The 16471-nt window shown below is 43.0% G+C and overlaps 1 protein-coding gene across 10 annotated transcripts in view; it reads right to left on the bottom strand.

The window, feature by feature from the left end:
- DLG4 (discs large MAGUK scaffold protein 4) overlaps window positions 1-16471 on the bottom strand; it is an 863469-nt gene that overhangs the window by 15797 nt on the left and 831201 nt on the right. For 9 of the 10 annotated variants that reach the window (XM_085639539.1, XM_085639540.1, XM_085639537.1 and 6 more), the window contains 6 exons: window positions 7140-7176; window positions 6399-6426; window positions 5415-5462; window positions 4884-4985; window positions 2175-2347; window positions 178-287 (listed from right to left, as the gene is read on the bottom strand). In XM_085639539.1, the coding sequence (XP_085495665.1) occupies window positions 178-287; window positions 2175-2347; window positions 4884-4985; window positions 5415-5462; window positions 6399-6426; window positions 7140-7176 (498 nt within the window). The remainder of the gene's footprint in view (window positions 1-177; window positions 288-2174; window positions 2348-4883; window positions 4986-5414; window positions 5463-6398; window positions 6427-7139; window positions 7177-16471) is intronic. The other variant, XR_014972361.1, reaches the window with a different exon arrangement.

The following is a 16471-nucleotide window of genomic DNA, read 5'->3' as shown; positions in this document are numbered from 1 at the left end:
GTCTTTCTCTAATTACCAACCACTGGGATTGCCACTGCCTACCCCGTAGTCAGTTCAGACACTCGCTGCAGACGGCATGACCAGTTGCTCAGTCGTGCATCCGGTGAGCAGATAAAGGTGTATCCATGAGACCTTGAATCGCAAGTACAGGAAAGCACAACAAGAAGTGCTACTCACAAGATATTTTCAAGAGATTTCGGTCGGATGAAGACAGCGATGGGGTGGAGATGCGCAGCCTGGAGCCGTCTCACAGCATTCGCGGACACGTCCAAGATGCAGTGCTTGCCCTGGAAGTGGTAAATGTGGTGGTGGCGTTGGTGGTTGTGGGGTCGGTGAAAGGATGGGGGGTGGAGAATAGTGGGTAACAGGAGTACCAGTCAGGAAAATGAAAGGGAAGGAAGTAAAGATGGTGGAGTGGGGGGGGGGGGGGGGTGGAGTGCAATGAAAGGATGAAGAACAATGTGTCAGAAAGCTCTGAAAAGATCACAAAGCATAAAACTCTTTCCTTATATCAGTCTTGTGCTTTAAGAGTTGAGGTGCTGAAAAGTCAACAAAGTGACTGAACAGAAACAGTGATCCAATCAATTGAGGGGGCTCTACCAGATCCCCAAGATTTAGGCATAACATTTCTCATCTTCCCCATCGTATCTTTTTAAAAAATGGGGGAAATCAAATTCTCTGCAAAAGCCAGAGTCCACTTCTGGCAGCTGGAACCACCCCTCAAGCTCACCTTGTTTTCTCTGAACAGGGAAAAGACCCACCTGTGAACGAGTGTTTGAAAAGAATGGATACAGGTTCATTATTCTTCTCTGCCTGATTTCTATCAGTAAACTTTGCAGTGTGAAAAGGATTGTGTGCTAAACCTTAGCGCCTCATCCCATGGCTCATGGTGTAAAGTATAACAGTGACCAGGTTTAAGACTTGTCCTCGGATAATGCTGCTGGCCAAAACCTCTCTTATGCCTTATACCACAACTCCTAAAATTGCACTCTTGACTTGCATTGCCTGGTAACACCAACTAGTGGACCCTGTGTGTGCGGGCATACCTCTCAGATGACCTGTCTGAGCACAGTCTCATCTTTCTCTACCCTCTCCTAAACTCCCATCCTTCTGCTCTCACAACTTAAGTTCAGTATTACGGAGTCTCCTTCCTTTGCTCCTCAGATTTGTTTATGCATATTCAATTTGTCTCCCCTCCTCGCCCACCCCGAGGTCTTGGTTTGCTTTCTGCTCATTTCTACTTCGTTTCTCCCCAGGTGTTCTTGAAGCAGAATCTTTTCCTACTTTTTAAGGCTATATTGTGGCTATTCCCACTGCCAGTTATGCCCATTTGCTGGTGATTGCTCCACGCTTGCTTACTGCGGAGCCCCTTTCCTTAGTTTTTAGACTTGTTAACTGTTGATTGGCCCTGACAGTGCCAATTCCTGTTCCTCCGAGTCACCTGCTCCTGGCATCCTTTTTTCTGCTTCTCAAGCTTACTTGCTTTTGAATCAGTTTTCCTTGTTCGGTGACCACTTGCTGCAGCTCTATAAGCTTGCTTATTGCGGACACCATTGCCTCTATTTTTAAAGTTTTGTTACTGCGGATTCTATGTCCCCGGATTACTAATCTCTTTTGCTGCAGAGTCCCTTCCTCTAGTGCCCCACGCTTGCTGCTGATTCTCTTTTCACTGCTGACCAGGCTTGCTGGCTTCTATTTTTTTCTCAGCTGGCTCAGTCCTTCCACTTTGTCTTGCTTCCGATTCTTTGACGGGGCTTGTGGCTGCTAGTTCTGGCCTAAGTTCTGAGGTCTCATTTACTCTAGATTCTCATTATTCTATTATCTACATAATCCCCACTGGATCACATACCGCACTTCTTTTCTGCTGAATTCCTGCCCTGTGATACCAGTGGTGTAACAAAACTTGAGGGGACCCCCCTGCAAAGTACATGGAGGGGACCCCCACAATCCAGACCCAGTCAGGAGATCTCAGGCATGGGGCCCACCGCCCATGCACAGTGCCGGAGGGCACCACTGGAGCTCGGGTGCCCCCTTGCACCACGGGGGCTATTGTTACACCACTGTGCGATACCCTTATACTGTTGTTGACGTCTGTCTTCCTCACAGGTGATGTTAGACACCACTTGCCCCGTACCCTTCCTCAAACAGCGCCCTCTGCTGTCCGAGTACCTCACCTGTTCGGCCACTTCCCGTACAGACTGCACACTGGTCCCGTATAAGTGGCTATTGTATTGCCCGGCCTCGATGAATTTATGGCTCTGGATATCCTTTTCCATTTTCTCCCGGGATCCAACAAAGTGATAGTCTCTTCCGTCTACCTCATATTCCCGCTTGGGTCTTGTGGTATCTGCAGCGAGTGTGACACACAATCATCAATAACAGCTCTCGCAAACACTTGTAACGAAAACAATCATGATTTTAATAATATTTTAAATTGACATCAAGAAATCCTTATTATTAGAATTACTAATTGAAAAATAACAAAATATCTATTTCGTACAACCCTCCCCGTTCTCTTGAAAACCCCTCTGTCCATCAGAGATGTTGGAGTATACAGAAGGTCTGAGTTTATAGAGTGTTTCCAACTTACATCAAACTAAGACTTCATCTCCAAAGATCTAGTCTACCACAATAAGAAAGAGCCTGTTTTTTTGGTTTGACAGATGGTACACCATCTGCAAGGACGGTGGAGAACATTACCTCTGCCATCCTAATGGACTAATGTCCGTCAAACTTGGAGATGATCACCAGCCCCAGCAGTCATCTCTGTACGTTGAAAGGAACTGCTGCCACTGCAGTTCCGTTCCAGGTAGAAAATTTGTATTAGTTGGCCACCCTCTGTTTTGATGGCCGTTCCATCAGATCTTCAACATTTCTTTGAAAAACAAAAAAATCAATGATCCGCTCACCTTTTGGGGGGGGGGGGGGGTTTCTTCCAGGGTGGGGGTGCACTATTGTTTTTTATGGTCCCTCGCTGCTAGGTTTTTCCTGGCGGTGACAGACAGAAAACAAGCATTTGCAATGCAATAGGTCTCGCATTTGCCAAACTTTGAGCTATTGACATTGTAAATGACCATGCCTTTTATTTGCGTGTTTTGAAAACCGGCAAATGGTGCGTAAACACGCACTTTTTGCTTATAGTTTTTGCTAACAAGAAACAAGCTGGCAGTAACTGTGCCTGTTTTACTGCCAGCCTAGCTTCTTGTAAGCAAGGACTATGTGACATTCACAATGCCAATAACTCAAACTCTCGCAAATGCGAGACTTATTGTATTGCAAATGCTTATTTTCTTTGCATTTCTGCAACGGTTAAAGTCTTTGCTGAGCTTTCACGTAATGTACATAACTATAGGTTTCCTTCGTTTTTACTCTCACACTGACTATTTAGTTGAAAGAACCACAGTGTTAAAAAACGAAAGCATCAATTCGAACATTAAAAAGAATATACATGTGAAAACGGAACCCGCATGTAGATATCTTATTGGGTGCACAGATGTCAACAAAGTGTGTACTGTAAGTTTTAAGTAAACAAAAACAGCCTCTTTGTCCATATATTCTGCAATACCAATTAACTTCGCATAAAACTTCTTGCATGATAAAGCGCTGTACATTGATTATTAGCTCCGATAGGTATAATTTAGTATGGTTTAAATGCGGTGGACGCGGTCAGTGGTACCCATAACTGTAACTCAGCCGACAATTCCATAACCCCAGAACACGACAATGATCTTCCAGTTGTCTTGAATGTAAGAACAAAACTAAAAGACCAACTCTAACTTTGAAAGATGTGTGCCGAATCACCACTCAAAGGGTCATCCAATGAAAGATGTCCCAATAGGTTTTAGAATCCAACAGACATGGAACTAAAAGACTTTCTGTAACCCTTATAGTTGGTGGTTACTGATGACGCAAGATTGCCTACGAGGGCAAGATCTTTTCAGTTCGCTGCCAAGCACCTTAAATGGTCAGCAATGAGAAAATCATCTCCCTCAAACCCTTGCTGGCTGTCACCACAAAGCAATGTTGCTCGACTTCAAGGGCACGTGACAAATAAAATAAACCTGGGGGCTGAATTTAAAACTGTAGAAGTAAAACCGTAATTCTGGCGAATGGAGGATTCAAAAGGAGAGAGAAGTATCAAACTAGAAGTGAAGGGACTTGGGGGATTAAGAACACACAAATCACTGAAAAAATCAAAACGTAAGAGTCATGCAGAGGAGTTAATGATTTAAAACATCCCAACGCGATCCATTGTATCAATTGAGTGAAACTGTGTGCAAGGTTCTTTTTCTGAATACCATAATCCTGCACTCATGGTTCGAGACTACACTGATTTTTCTCTTGGGAAACAATCTCCCAGGCCGGCTGTAGGTATTTGTGGTGGTATCTTTATGCCGCGCTTCAGTCAGTCTGGAGAGCGGAACAAACAGCAGTAGTAACTCACTGTGCAAACATTTACTTACAGCGCCCTTTCCCAAGGTTGAATGTTGTGCAACTTGCGCTCTGATGTACCAGCCTCAAAAAGACAGGATCAAAGTGCCAGCCAGACACTACATATCAGTGGCATAACCGAACTTGAGGGGGCCCCTACAAATTACATGGAGGGCCCCCACGCTTCGGACCTTGTCATCTGCCCCCCCCCCCCATTGTCTATAAATGAGGCAGGGGGGACGAGAGTTTGGAGGAAAGGGTACACAATTGTGTCTGCAATGGAGTACCCCGTCTGCCAAACTCTAAATCAGGTTCAAGGTCTCCTGAAAATGGACTGCAGGTGATGTTCTCAGAACATATAACTGCATCTGCAATCCCAGTCCAAAAACCTGCCTCCTATGGTATTTACCCTTCTGTCACATAGATTGTAAATTAGCTAAAAATGAACTCACGTGGCACACAGGAGCCAAATTTGTCGGGGAACTCAGACAGGAGGTCGTCGTTCACTCTGTCCTTCGTGGGTCCGAGAATAATTATCGGTCGAGCATAATGAACTAAGGAAAAACAAAGAAAGACAAAGACATATAAAGATATGGGGAAAAAGTGAGGTATGAAAATACAAAGAAGGGAATGTAAGGAGTGAGAAAAGAAATGGACAGAGGTGAAGAACAGGAGGTGAAGAACAGGAGATGGTGCTGGAAACAGGGCAAGAAGGATAAAGAGAAGAGGATGCAGACTGAGAAAGCGGGCACTAGACGAAGTGTAAAGGGAAAGTGCAGACGCAGATGAGATGTTCAGGAGAGGAGGAAGGCTGGAGGCTGATATAAGAATGCGAAGAGGGACAATAAGAAGCATTACAGGAAAAACAAGTATACAAAGAAGGGGAGAACTAAAGAAGGAGAAAAATACATTCCCAAAATGGACACATGAAGGAACCTACAAGCCAACAAGGGGTACTGAGAAAGGCAGGAAGATGAGCATACCTTCCATTTGCATCACCGTTTCATAACTCAGAACAGAGTCTTCTCGGCCTGGAGAAAAAAACAACAGAGGGAAAGAACATGAGAACTGTGAGTTTCAGGCCTGCTGTAATCTGTCATGAGCCATCCCTTTCAACCAGCACCAGAGCAGCAGGAGCAGCTGCAAGGCAGGGTAGAGATGCATCAGCAGAGCTAGCTGTTGACTGCTTAGCAGGATAAGAAGTGAGTTTCATGTCAGTGAGATGGGTGCATTGAGGGAGCTATGTGTGGTGTGCAAGCCAGGCTGCGATGCACTACACAGGGCGTGGAAAAGAAAGCAGAAGTAAGACATAATGGAGGTATGCTGGTAGGGATATCAAACATTCATGTACTGTAATAGTAGAGGGTGCTGCAGGTTAGGATTGTGAAGCACTTGAGTAGTGGGAGGTGCTGCACACCACAAATGGATGGTCTGGTAGAACGGTGTGAAGGTTTGATCAACGGAAATTCACTGGGCGCTGCAGTCAGGGTTGAGGAGCATTGGTCGCATTATGTGTAGGTACCAGTAATGTTGCAGCAGAAGGTGCTGCAGATCAGGGATGAAGTCCGTCAACTGACTTCGGACTATATCCTATTAGTAGCAAGGTAGGTGAAGTTTAGGATTGGGGTGCATTAGTAGAGCTGTCAATTGTTCCAAGAACAGAACAGCAGCTGCTACTGTCCAAATTCCACTGCAATGGCAGAGCCGTGCATTGCTCTCAGTATAGGACTAGCAATGGTGCTGCAAACAGGGTTGATGCGCATTAGAACTGCGCGGAGTGAGAAGGCACTGGAGCAGATGTGAGGGCTGCAGGGTGAAATCTGTCAACTGGGTTTCCACCTTGACATCAAGGTGCTTTAGGTCGTATTGTGTGTTTCGGGGAAGGGTTGTCATTCTCAAATTTCCTGACCCTGAAAGGAAATACAGAGAAAAGCCAAGAGGGAAAAAAGAAGCAAGGCAAGACGTACTCTGAGATCCCGTCCCGGACCCCCGGTCCTAAAGGAGAAGGAAAGAGGAGAGAGATAAGAAGGTAGCAGAAACTCTACAAAGTAGGAAATATGAAGGAAAAAGCAAGCATAGGACATGAGTCCCCCTTCCCACATAACTTAGATATCTTTATGACCCAAGGACAAACTTGAACACAATTACTTTTCATGATATGCACCAATTCCCTTTTCTCTTTCTAATCCCACCTTGAAATATTCGCAATATCGGTTTTATTGTTCTATTTGTTTTGGCGTGCTTAAAACCCAGGCTCTGCCCCATCTAATGAGGCAGCCATTTTAAGAGAAGTCCTTTAAAATGTAAATCAAGCTGTGACAGAGCAGGTGGGATGATTAAATCAGCTCTTCGCAGAGGAGGATCATCATCCGCGAGCCGCCAGAAACACGAGCGGTCCAGAATGGCTTAAACCCCGCAACATCTCAACATTAGCAGCATTTTCTGATTGGACGGTTATACAATGGATGTCAGTTTACATTAGTCAGATGTTAAACCCGAATTCCAACAAATAATATGGAGACAACACAATAATTTCATAGAATTAAGACTGGGGCAAGAATTTAAAAAAGCAAGTTCTAGGTATTGGCAACGTTTGCTTTTACAGGCCTTTTCAGTAGTAATATTTCATTCGCTTTGGAATTAACAAATATAAGTGCTTCGTCCCCAGCGGAGAAGACCTCATCTCTCAGCAACATTTGTGTACTTACTTTCGATTTTAACCTCGACCACTCCCTTCTTTCCACCCTAATGCGAATGGAAAGGAGACAAGTGTTAGATGAGAAAATGGTGGCTGTGCAGTCAAGCACTCGTTGGCAGCAGGGAGGAGAAATACAAATTAAAAATATATCAATCTTGCAACACACTCAAACATATGAGCAGAACAAGGGTCCTCGCCTGAACTTCTGGAGAAGCATAACTATTATTATATTTTTTCCATTAAAAATCGATATCTTTTGAGCATGGAAAGAGGACATGAGCAAGTCACTGGTCCTCGCGGTCAGTGCTCACCCAGGAGACAGAAAATTCACTTGCCTCCTCAGAAAAAGAAAAATACTCTTCCAAATGGGGTAACCTGGTTATAAAGAGTGGAAACTTCCTGTAACAAAGCAGAACAAAACAAAAAACGGATGGCGCCTTATCCCATCCCCAAGAAAATGGAAATTAAGGTTTTAGGTAGCAGGATTTAGAGGTGATGTATCGGAGATGAATGTGTTTTAGGATAGATCAATGTATATAGTCAGTAACAGATTTCATTATTATCAAATGCCATTTGTCTTTTGTAAATGTATTATTTTACTAAGTGCGGCTTTGAATTGATAGCAAAGAAGGATTTTTTAAAAGAATTATAAAACTAAGATTTTGTTTTCTAAGGAAAAATCCCAAGTTGGATATCTAGAAGGCTTCTGCAAGAATATAATTGTCGATGTTAAGTTTTTAATGCGAGGTTTCGTTCAGCATCTCTCCATTAGAATCCACTGACAATTGCATTATTCCTCAACCTTTTGACAAGTAGAAAGCTTTGCAGGCAGAGCAGAAGATTGAATAACTGTCGTTTTGTTACATTTCCTGAGTAACTGATGTCACATCCTTTTGCAGGCAATCCATTTTTTTTTTAATAAGCAATACATTCTCATTCTTTTCTATCTGTGTAGAAGCACAGAATGCACCTTTTTAGTGAAGTCTTAATTTATCGGTTTTCTTAGAACATATATATTTATGTATTTCCTGTGTGATCAACCCACTGATGCCAGATGTAGTTAGTCACGCATTTGTCTGTTTTACATTTGAAAAGAAAAATACAAGCATGAATCAGTGATCGGAGCTGAGGATACACTTCAACAAACTGAACAAAGCAAGTACTTCTTTGAAAATGTTAGTTTTACATTATTCAAGGATATGAAATGACACACAGGAAGTACCTCGGCCAAAGTAGTGCCCAGCTAAAAGATGTATTTCAGCGCAAAACAAGTGCCTGAGGACCTGATCAGCACTTATTACATTTTTAGGTAGGTATGAAATTGCCAATGCGCCCTAAAATCAAAATATACACATGGGGAACACACTTTCCAGATTTGGAAATGATGAAACATTAAACTGCAGACTTGTAATGATTTTTAACAGTAGAATGTTTTGTTTTATGTAATTAAATAACATCCCTAGGACTAGATTTCGTTCTTTCTTGTCTTGGGCTAATGATGTATTGAACGACATCTCCTCCTAGATCTAATATTCTTACAACAGTGAATTTATTTAATTATTTTATTTATGTAAAGTTTTGTACAGCGAGAACATGACCCTAGTGGGTATCAGAGCGCTTGGCATGATGAGCCGAATAGTAACAATTGGTCTGGTAAACAGGAAACATATGCGTGAGAGCCGAACATATCGGACAGTAAATTAGGATAACAGGGATTGGTGTTGATTAAACTCAGTACTAGAAAGGTCAATCACCATAAGAGTTTGGTATCTATACCATTTCAATGTCACGGATGTATAGACTTAGGGTAAAAACTTAGTAGAAAAGATTTGGCTTCTTTTTTGAAGGAGGAGGTAGAGGAAATTAAGCGCAAGTCCGGTGGTATAGAGTTCCATATCTTGGATGTAATAACCGAGAATGCTCTGGCACCCGTTTTCTTTTTGTGGGTTCGTTGGCGCTTCAGAAGCAAGGTGAGCGCTCTTTGCGAGGATCTGCTGTCCCCTGATTTTTCTAGCTTGTGGGCCTGGTAACTGGGGGTATTGAAGTGTAACGCTTTATGCATCATTCAAGAAATTTTCAGTTGGATTCTTGCTTCGTATGGTAGCCAGTTTAAGGATTTTAGGACTGGTGAGATGTGCGCATTTCTTTTAGTTCCAAGGACAAGTCTTGCTGCTGCGTTGAGGGAGGCTTTTAGAGGGGTCAGTTTGTATCTAGGTAAGCCACATAGTGTGGCACTACCATAATCCAGTCTGGGCAATACTAGAGCTTTGAACACTTGTTTTAGGTCTTCGTGTGGTAGGCAGGGATTAAGTATCCGCAGAATGCTCAGTTGGTAGTTTGCTCCTTTGGTGGCTGCACTAATGTGATCCTGCATATTTAGGTGTGTGTCTAATGTAATACCTAAGGAAAAGGCAGAGTCTATGATGTGGGGCGAGAATTTGAGGGCTGTAAGATGTTTCAACCACAGACCCAATCTTGGGGTTGTTATTCGCTGGAGAGATGAGAAGAAATTTGGTTTTAGCAGCGTTGAGTTTGAGATGGTTAACCATGAGCCAAAGGTGCGTATTTTGTAAGATCAAATTAAGGGATATAATGTCCTCTGGGTAGGCGATTTTGAGATACAGCGGAGAGTCATCCGCGTACATATGGTAGTGGATGTTAGACGATTTTAGGAGGTTTGCCAGTGGTTCCAGGAATAGGTTAAAGAGAATGGGAGCGAGAAGATCCTTGAGGAACGCCAAGACTGATCGCGTGGGACTTCGAGAGAGATGGATTCATTTGGACTCTTAGGGACTTGTTTTAGAGGAATAAAGAGAACCATTGTAATACGACCCCTGATAAGCCCATCCTTTGTTCTAGTAGGCTCAGTAGATTATCGTGTTGGACGGTGTCAAAGGCAGCCGATAAATCTAGCAAAATTAGAAGGCATGATTCATTTTGATACAGCATTTTTAGTATGTCATCCCCTATATGAGTAAGGGCAGATTCCATTTTTATTTTTGTAAATATGTTTATTAACAATCAAGATCATACGAATACATGACAAGCAGTAATCAACCCTTGCTGAAAACATCCAACTGGACAATTGCCCTAGTATAACCATGCTCACTGTACCCCGTGGACAGGCTCTCTAAATAAACGCTACCCCTTCCAACTTTACAATCAAGTCTCTAGCAAATCCACCAGCGGATCAGTTTGCAAGGCCACATTTACAGTCATATAAACAATGGAGCTTCCGTTCAACAGGTACAGCGCATAGTCAGTATGACTAATCCTAAACTGATCAACGAACATGAGTAAGGGCAGATTCCATGCTGTGATCTTGACGGAACCCTGATTGGTGTTGATCGAGGAGTTGATAGTTGTCTATGTGATTGCAGAGTTGGTTCTGTACACATTTTTCTAAGACCTTTGCCAGCTTAGGGATGGGACGGAAGTTGTTAGGATCAGAGCAGTCTGCCATAGTTTTTTTTAAAATGGGTGTTACTAGTCCTACTTTTAGGCAGTCAGGGATATTGCCTTGACGTAGTGAGGCTTTTATAATCTTGGTCCATAGTGGGAGAATACAGGTTTTGATCTCTTTGAATATGCTGGGAGGTAGAGGGTCTGTGAAGTGGTTAGATGGGTTTGAAGAAAAAAGAATGTTGTACATTTCATGTTCGCTGATTGGGGAGAAGGTATTCAAGTGGCATTGTTTTTGGAATGGGGCCAGGATGGTTCCTTCCCTTCCGTAATTAGGGAGGTGTATGAGAAACTGACTGGGGTAACAGGTAGTAGTCCCTTCGCTAGTTGAAGTTCGTTCTTTATCTTTGTGAATTTTCCCTTGAAGAAGGTGGCTAGTTCTTCACAATTTGGCAGGGTGCCGGATCCGGAGTCTAACCCTTTTGATGTGTTGTGTGATTGCTGCTTGACTATTTCAAATAGATTTTTGGGCCTATTTCTGGCTTGGTCGAGCTGTGTTCTGAAAACAATTAGCTTTCACTTGTCTTATTCTTCTATTGTATGTGTTCCTCATTGTTCTTAAGTGTTTTAGCAATTCCAAGGATGGGGAGTATCTCCAAGCTCTTTCTGCTGTTCTTAGATTGCGTCTTTCTGTGTCCAAGTTGTTATTGAACCATGGCTTTGAGTTTTTATTGGAAATATTTTTCTGTCGAAGGGGCGCGACGGAGTCCATGACTTCCCGTATGGAAGTATTGTAGTAGTCTGTGAGATCATTGACATCATCCATGTTGGTCTGTGGGATCAAGGTGTTATTGCATAGGGCGTTTAGTTCATTGTGGTTTATATTACAAAGATTCCTTTTCTAATGTTTTATTTTCTTCAGTTGGCCATTCATTGGGATCGCCTTTAAGTTGATGAGGAAGGTGATGAATAATGGTCTGTCCAGTCACAGGGGGTAATAGACTCTAAGGAGATAGTGTCCGTCTTAGAGATAAGGTCCAAAGTCTCACCCTTGTTGTGTGTTGGTTTGTTGCAAACTTGGGACAACTCCTGGTTTAATAGGAAGGATTTTAGGCTGTTCACTTGGTGGTCATTCAGGTCATTCCAGTGTAAAGTCACCCAGGAAGATCAGGGGTCCTTGAAGATTATCATTTCTTGTGATGATTTCCATGATTTGTTCAATGAACAAAGAGTTATCCCCCGGAGGGTGATAGAAGGCGTGTAAAATACAAATGGATTTGTTGTTGCAAGAGATATTGATGCTAAGATAATCGCATGTTGTTACAGCTATTGTTTCCAATTGGTGTATTGAAAGAGTATTGTGGTAGATGCATGCTATTCCGCCACCCATTTTCTTGAGTCTGTCTAGTCGAATGAAATTGTGACTAGGTGGGACTAGTAGATCTATGATGGGATGAGATAAGTTGTTTAACCACGTTTCCGTGTGGATAACTATATCGAACTTATGTGATTTGAGGAGCATGCACTTCAGCTGATTATTATTATGAGAGACCATTTGTGATAAAATTACGCTCTCGAGGTTGTTCTTGTTTGTTTGTCTGTGATTCGGTTCTCTGAATGGGTTTGCTTGGATGGTTTGGATTTGATTTAGATCTGAACTGTTTGTATTCTTTTCGGTCTGATAAGAAAGGAGGAGTTCATGGATCTCCTTGAACGATAGATCATGATTTGATCTCTTTGGGCGAGAAGCATCATTAGGGGAAGGTGTAGTTTCCGATCCCAGGTTGGCTGTGTGAGGGACATGGAGTGGGTGGATGTCTGTATGGGCGTCAGTTCTGGTAGCTATTTGAGCTGCGAGATGGTCAAAGATTAGATGTGATGGACGTAAGTCTCTGCAGATCCTCCTCAAGATGTTTTAGGCAACAATCAATCTCATTGAATCGCATTACCCAGTAATCAGGTTTTAGGGTAGCGGCGGGTTGCGAAGAGAGGTCCGATAGTGGGGTGATGTCATAAGGGGCGCCCAGTTGAGAGAGGGAGTCATTATTAGCTGAGCATTTTTGTTGTGGATATGCGTGAGGATGATTGAACGAGATGGGAGGAAGTGTAGTACTGGAGGTAGTGAAAAGGTTGGAGTATCTAGGTGACCTAAGGTTGATTTGGTGAGGGGATATGGGTTTGTGGACATTGCTTCCTGAATGGGGGATCAATGAGGGCATAATTGGAGAGCCCTCATTGGTGCGACCTGGGGAAGGTAGGAGAGGGTGAGTGGGGAGAAAGAAGTTCCATGAAGTCTGGGTCTATGCTAGTCTTGATATTGGGGTGGGAGGAGCTTACAACAATAAAGTATATATATTTTTTTAAATCAAAGCACAAGTATGTGATGCGGTAGTGAGATGTAAAGTTTAGCAATAATCTAGACATCTAGTTCAATGTAGGGAGACCAGATTATTTTATATTTTTGCATATGTCTTGTATGTGTGACTGAGAGGCACAGTTTCGAGGTGATGAAATGCACGTTAGGATTTGCCAGACAGATTACACAAAAATAAATCATTGAAGAGTTTGCCATGTCAAAGTCTGTTTAATGTTGTATATCTACCAATAAAAACCTCAAGCATATTCTGGATTTTTCTGTAATTTGGTAAAGAATATATTTTTCAATCATAAAATAAATTGCCATCAATAATTTTGTATTTGTATTTAATGGTGTCTAGGCATGCAAATTTACTATTAAAACATTAGCCAGTGCAAGTAGTATTAAGGTGGAGAGTAAAACAAACACAGTGCAAAGACTTGATTATCTCCAATCCAGGAAATATTTGTGTGATTGGCGTTAAGAGAATGGCCAGCGCTTCCATGGGTAAGGCGGCAGCCTTAAAGCTAAATTTGTTGGCATCGCATAATTACTGCAAATGACCAAAAAACTGATCTTTTTCTTTTTTTACATGTATGGGGTGTGTTTCAGGAGATACATATCTATTTAGTCTAATGCTGTATGTCCTTGCACTGTTTCTTGTTGGGACTCTTGGGTTGTGAGTTGGGGGGTGGTGGGGAAAGCGGTACTTGTACCTTTACCTTACAGTGTTTACTTTCTATAGAACGGCCTCTACGCCTAGTAAAGAACACTGGCCTCTGAGTTGGTTGAATTATAAGGCCACCTTCATATAGCACTTTTACTACAGCTCCTTAACCATCTTCTTCAGCTGCCGAGTACTGTAGCTCAAGGAATAAGATACTAGATAAACAATATCAAGCAGCCTCATATGTTACAACCATGCGTACAACACTCAGATGTTATGTTTTTTTGTTTTAGAGCGCACTAATCACCAGTGCGGGTATCCAGGTGCTCTTTAGTCGGTGTGTGAGGCCAGTCCTGAAGGGTTTACTCGAAAAGCCAGGTGTGCAGCATCTTGCGAAAGTCGAGAAGAGAGGAGGCAGCTCTGATGCATTGTAAGAGGTCGTTCCAGACTTAAGGAGCCGGATATGAGAAGGTGATGCCTCTGCTCTGCTTGTGTGTATGCATGGGGTGTGTACTAGTGAGAGACAGGCAGAGCAGGGGTGTCTGGAAGGTAGGTTGAAATGAATGTAGGCAGGCAAGGCCTTTGTTGTGAAGTGCTTTGTATATGTGGGTGAGGAGTCCAAGGTGTGCGTGCTTGTGTATCAGGAGCCAGAAGAGTTCCCTAAAGTGTTGTGTAATGTGGAATCGGAGTGGGAGGTTAAGGGCTAGTTTGGCTGCTGCTTTTTGGATGATCTGCAGTCTTCTTGAGAGTTGGTTGGTTACCCCTGCATACAGGGTATTACAATAGTTTCATTTGCTGGTGATGAGGGCTTGGGTGATAATTTGCTTGGCGTTTTCTGGTAGCCACTTGAAGATTCTCTTCAGCATCCTTAGGCTGTTGAAGCAGGTTGAGACCACAGCATTAACTTCAGCGGTCATGTCCATTTTGTTGTCTGTGATGATTTCAAGGTTTCTCACTTGTGAACAAGGCATTTGGGGGTTAGGGGGTCCATGGTCAATGGTCCACCAGCAAGAGTCCCATGGCGAGGCGTCTTCCCAAACACCACAATTCCCAAAGAATACTCGGTCTTGTCCGAGTTCAGGTTGAGGCAGTTGGATTTCATTCAGGTGGCCACTTCGATCATTCATGTGGTGGGGTTGTTCCTGGTGGTGGGTGTTTTGTTCGAGAGGGACAGTTTCAGTTGCATGTCATCAGCATATGCGAGAATGCTTATGCAGTGAGCCCGTATGACGCTGACCATAAGAGTCATGTAGATGTTGAAGAGCGTCGGGCTGAGCGAGGAGCCCTGCGGGGCTCCGTGGACTAGTTCTCATGCTTCAGAGAAAATCATTCTAAAATTGGAACTTTCCAGAGATCGAAACACATTCAGAGAAGTAAGAAACCTCAGAGCGAGCAGTCATAATCCTACCATTAATCCCACATTAATGAGATTACAATGAGGACCTTCTGTTCAGTAAGAGCATGGCGATGAATCTTCCCTTGTCTTGGGTAGCCACAGAAATACAAGCCCTTCTCCCTCTTTTACTAGCTAACAACTTCCACCTTGGTGCCCCGTGCTTCCTAATACACAAATTACAAAGGATTCAAACCACCGGAGAAAAATTACTACTTCAGCTGCACCCAACGGACTTCCTGATACCAGTCCACCAAGCACTACACTGGCTACCTTCACCAAGAGAACAAAAGTTTCATAGTGCCATTTGAGGGAAAGGCCGAAAGTACCTAAATCAAAATTCAATTGATTCTTCCAAAACAGGACACTGCGGTCAAGATTAGTACCTCAAATTGTCAGGCCTACCCGCAGAAAAAAAGATCTATTGTTTGATCATCACTGGAATATACAATTTCTAAAATTCAGTAAGGAAGTAAAGACCTGGATATTTTCAAAGGTAAAATCAGACTATCAATGTGCTTCAAATCATAGCCTTATCTCCCAGCGTACACATTGAATACATCTTATCTGAACATTAAAGCACTCCACCCGGGATTAAATACGAGGCTGCATGAGCACCTCCACTACCACACAGTTGTATGCCGCATCGCAAGACAAGATAAGAACCCCTCTAAGGTTGGTCATACACAAATCCAATAGGATTCCCACAAAAACAGCATACTTCCTACCACAGACACACTCTCCCACATTGTAGCGTTCTTCTGCCAGAAAATTTGCTTCAGTGCCCCACAATGGGGTATAAAGCACTATATATATTGAAAAAGGCTGCTGCGAGAGCCGAAACGCGTCTCTCTGTGCTGGGTCGGAGGAGGCTTAAATTGAATAAAAGAGCCTTTACCTGAATAGCCCTCGTTCACGTGCTCTTTTCCTTAAGTGGTGCAGAGGTTTCCTGTTGATATATATATACACAGCCTAAAATGCCCATGCCAGCTACTATAATAGGCAGCACCATCCACCTGACTAAACGTCGATTTCTAGAACATGCACAAGCAATTGAGAAAAATGATCCAGCTTATCCAGTCGCTAGACACTTTGCCACCCACCACAATAGTGACAGAAACCGCCTTCGTTTCTTCTGCATAGATCATATTCCGGTGAATGAAAGAGGTGGGGATAGAGTCAAAAAACTATGACACCTAGAGTTTTGTTATATCATGGACTTGCAAGCCAAGATCCCATTGGGCCTCAACACTGAGGAAGAGCTAGCTATTCACTTAGGCTAAAACTGAAAATCACATTGAATGAGTGAATGTTGGGGTTTGCTGTTTTCTTAATAAGAGAATCTCTGCAATTAATGATATACGAGTAAATGGCTTTGGTTTCTTTCACGTTGAGTCCTCTGATCTGTACGGGGAAGCCATATGAACCATAGTGGTTGCAATAAGGATCTGGAGGATCTTGGCTCATTCAGAGCAAGATACTATGAGGAAATGTCTTTAAACGTTGTGATGTGTAACGAATGCT

Source organism: Triturus cristatus, chromosome 12 (assembly GCF_964204655.1).
Source record: "Triturus cristatus chromosome 12, aTriCri1.1, whole genome shotgun sequence".
Taxonomy (NCBI): Eukaryota; Metazoa; Chordata; class Amphibia; order Caudata; family Salamandridae; genus Triturus; species Triturus cristatus.
This window is presented reverse-complemented; position numbering and strand designations above follow the sequence as displayed.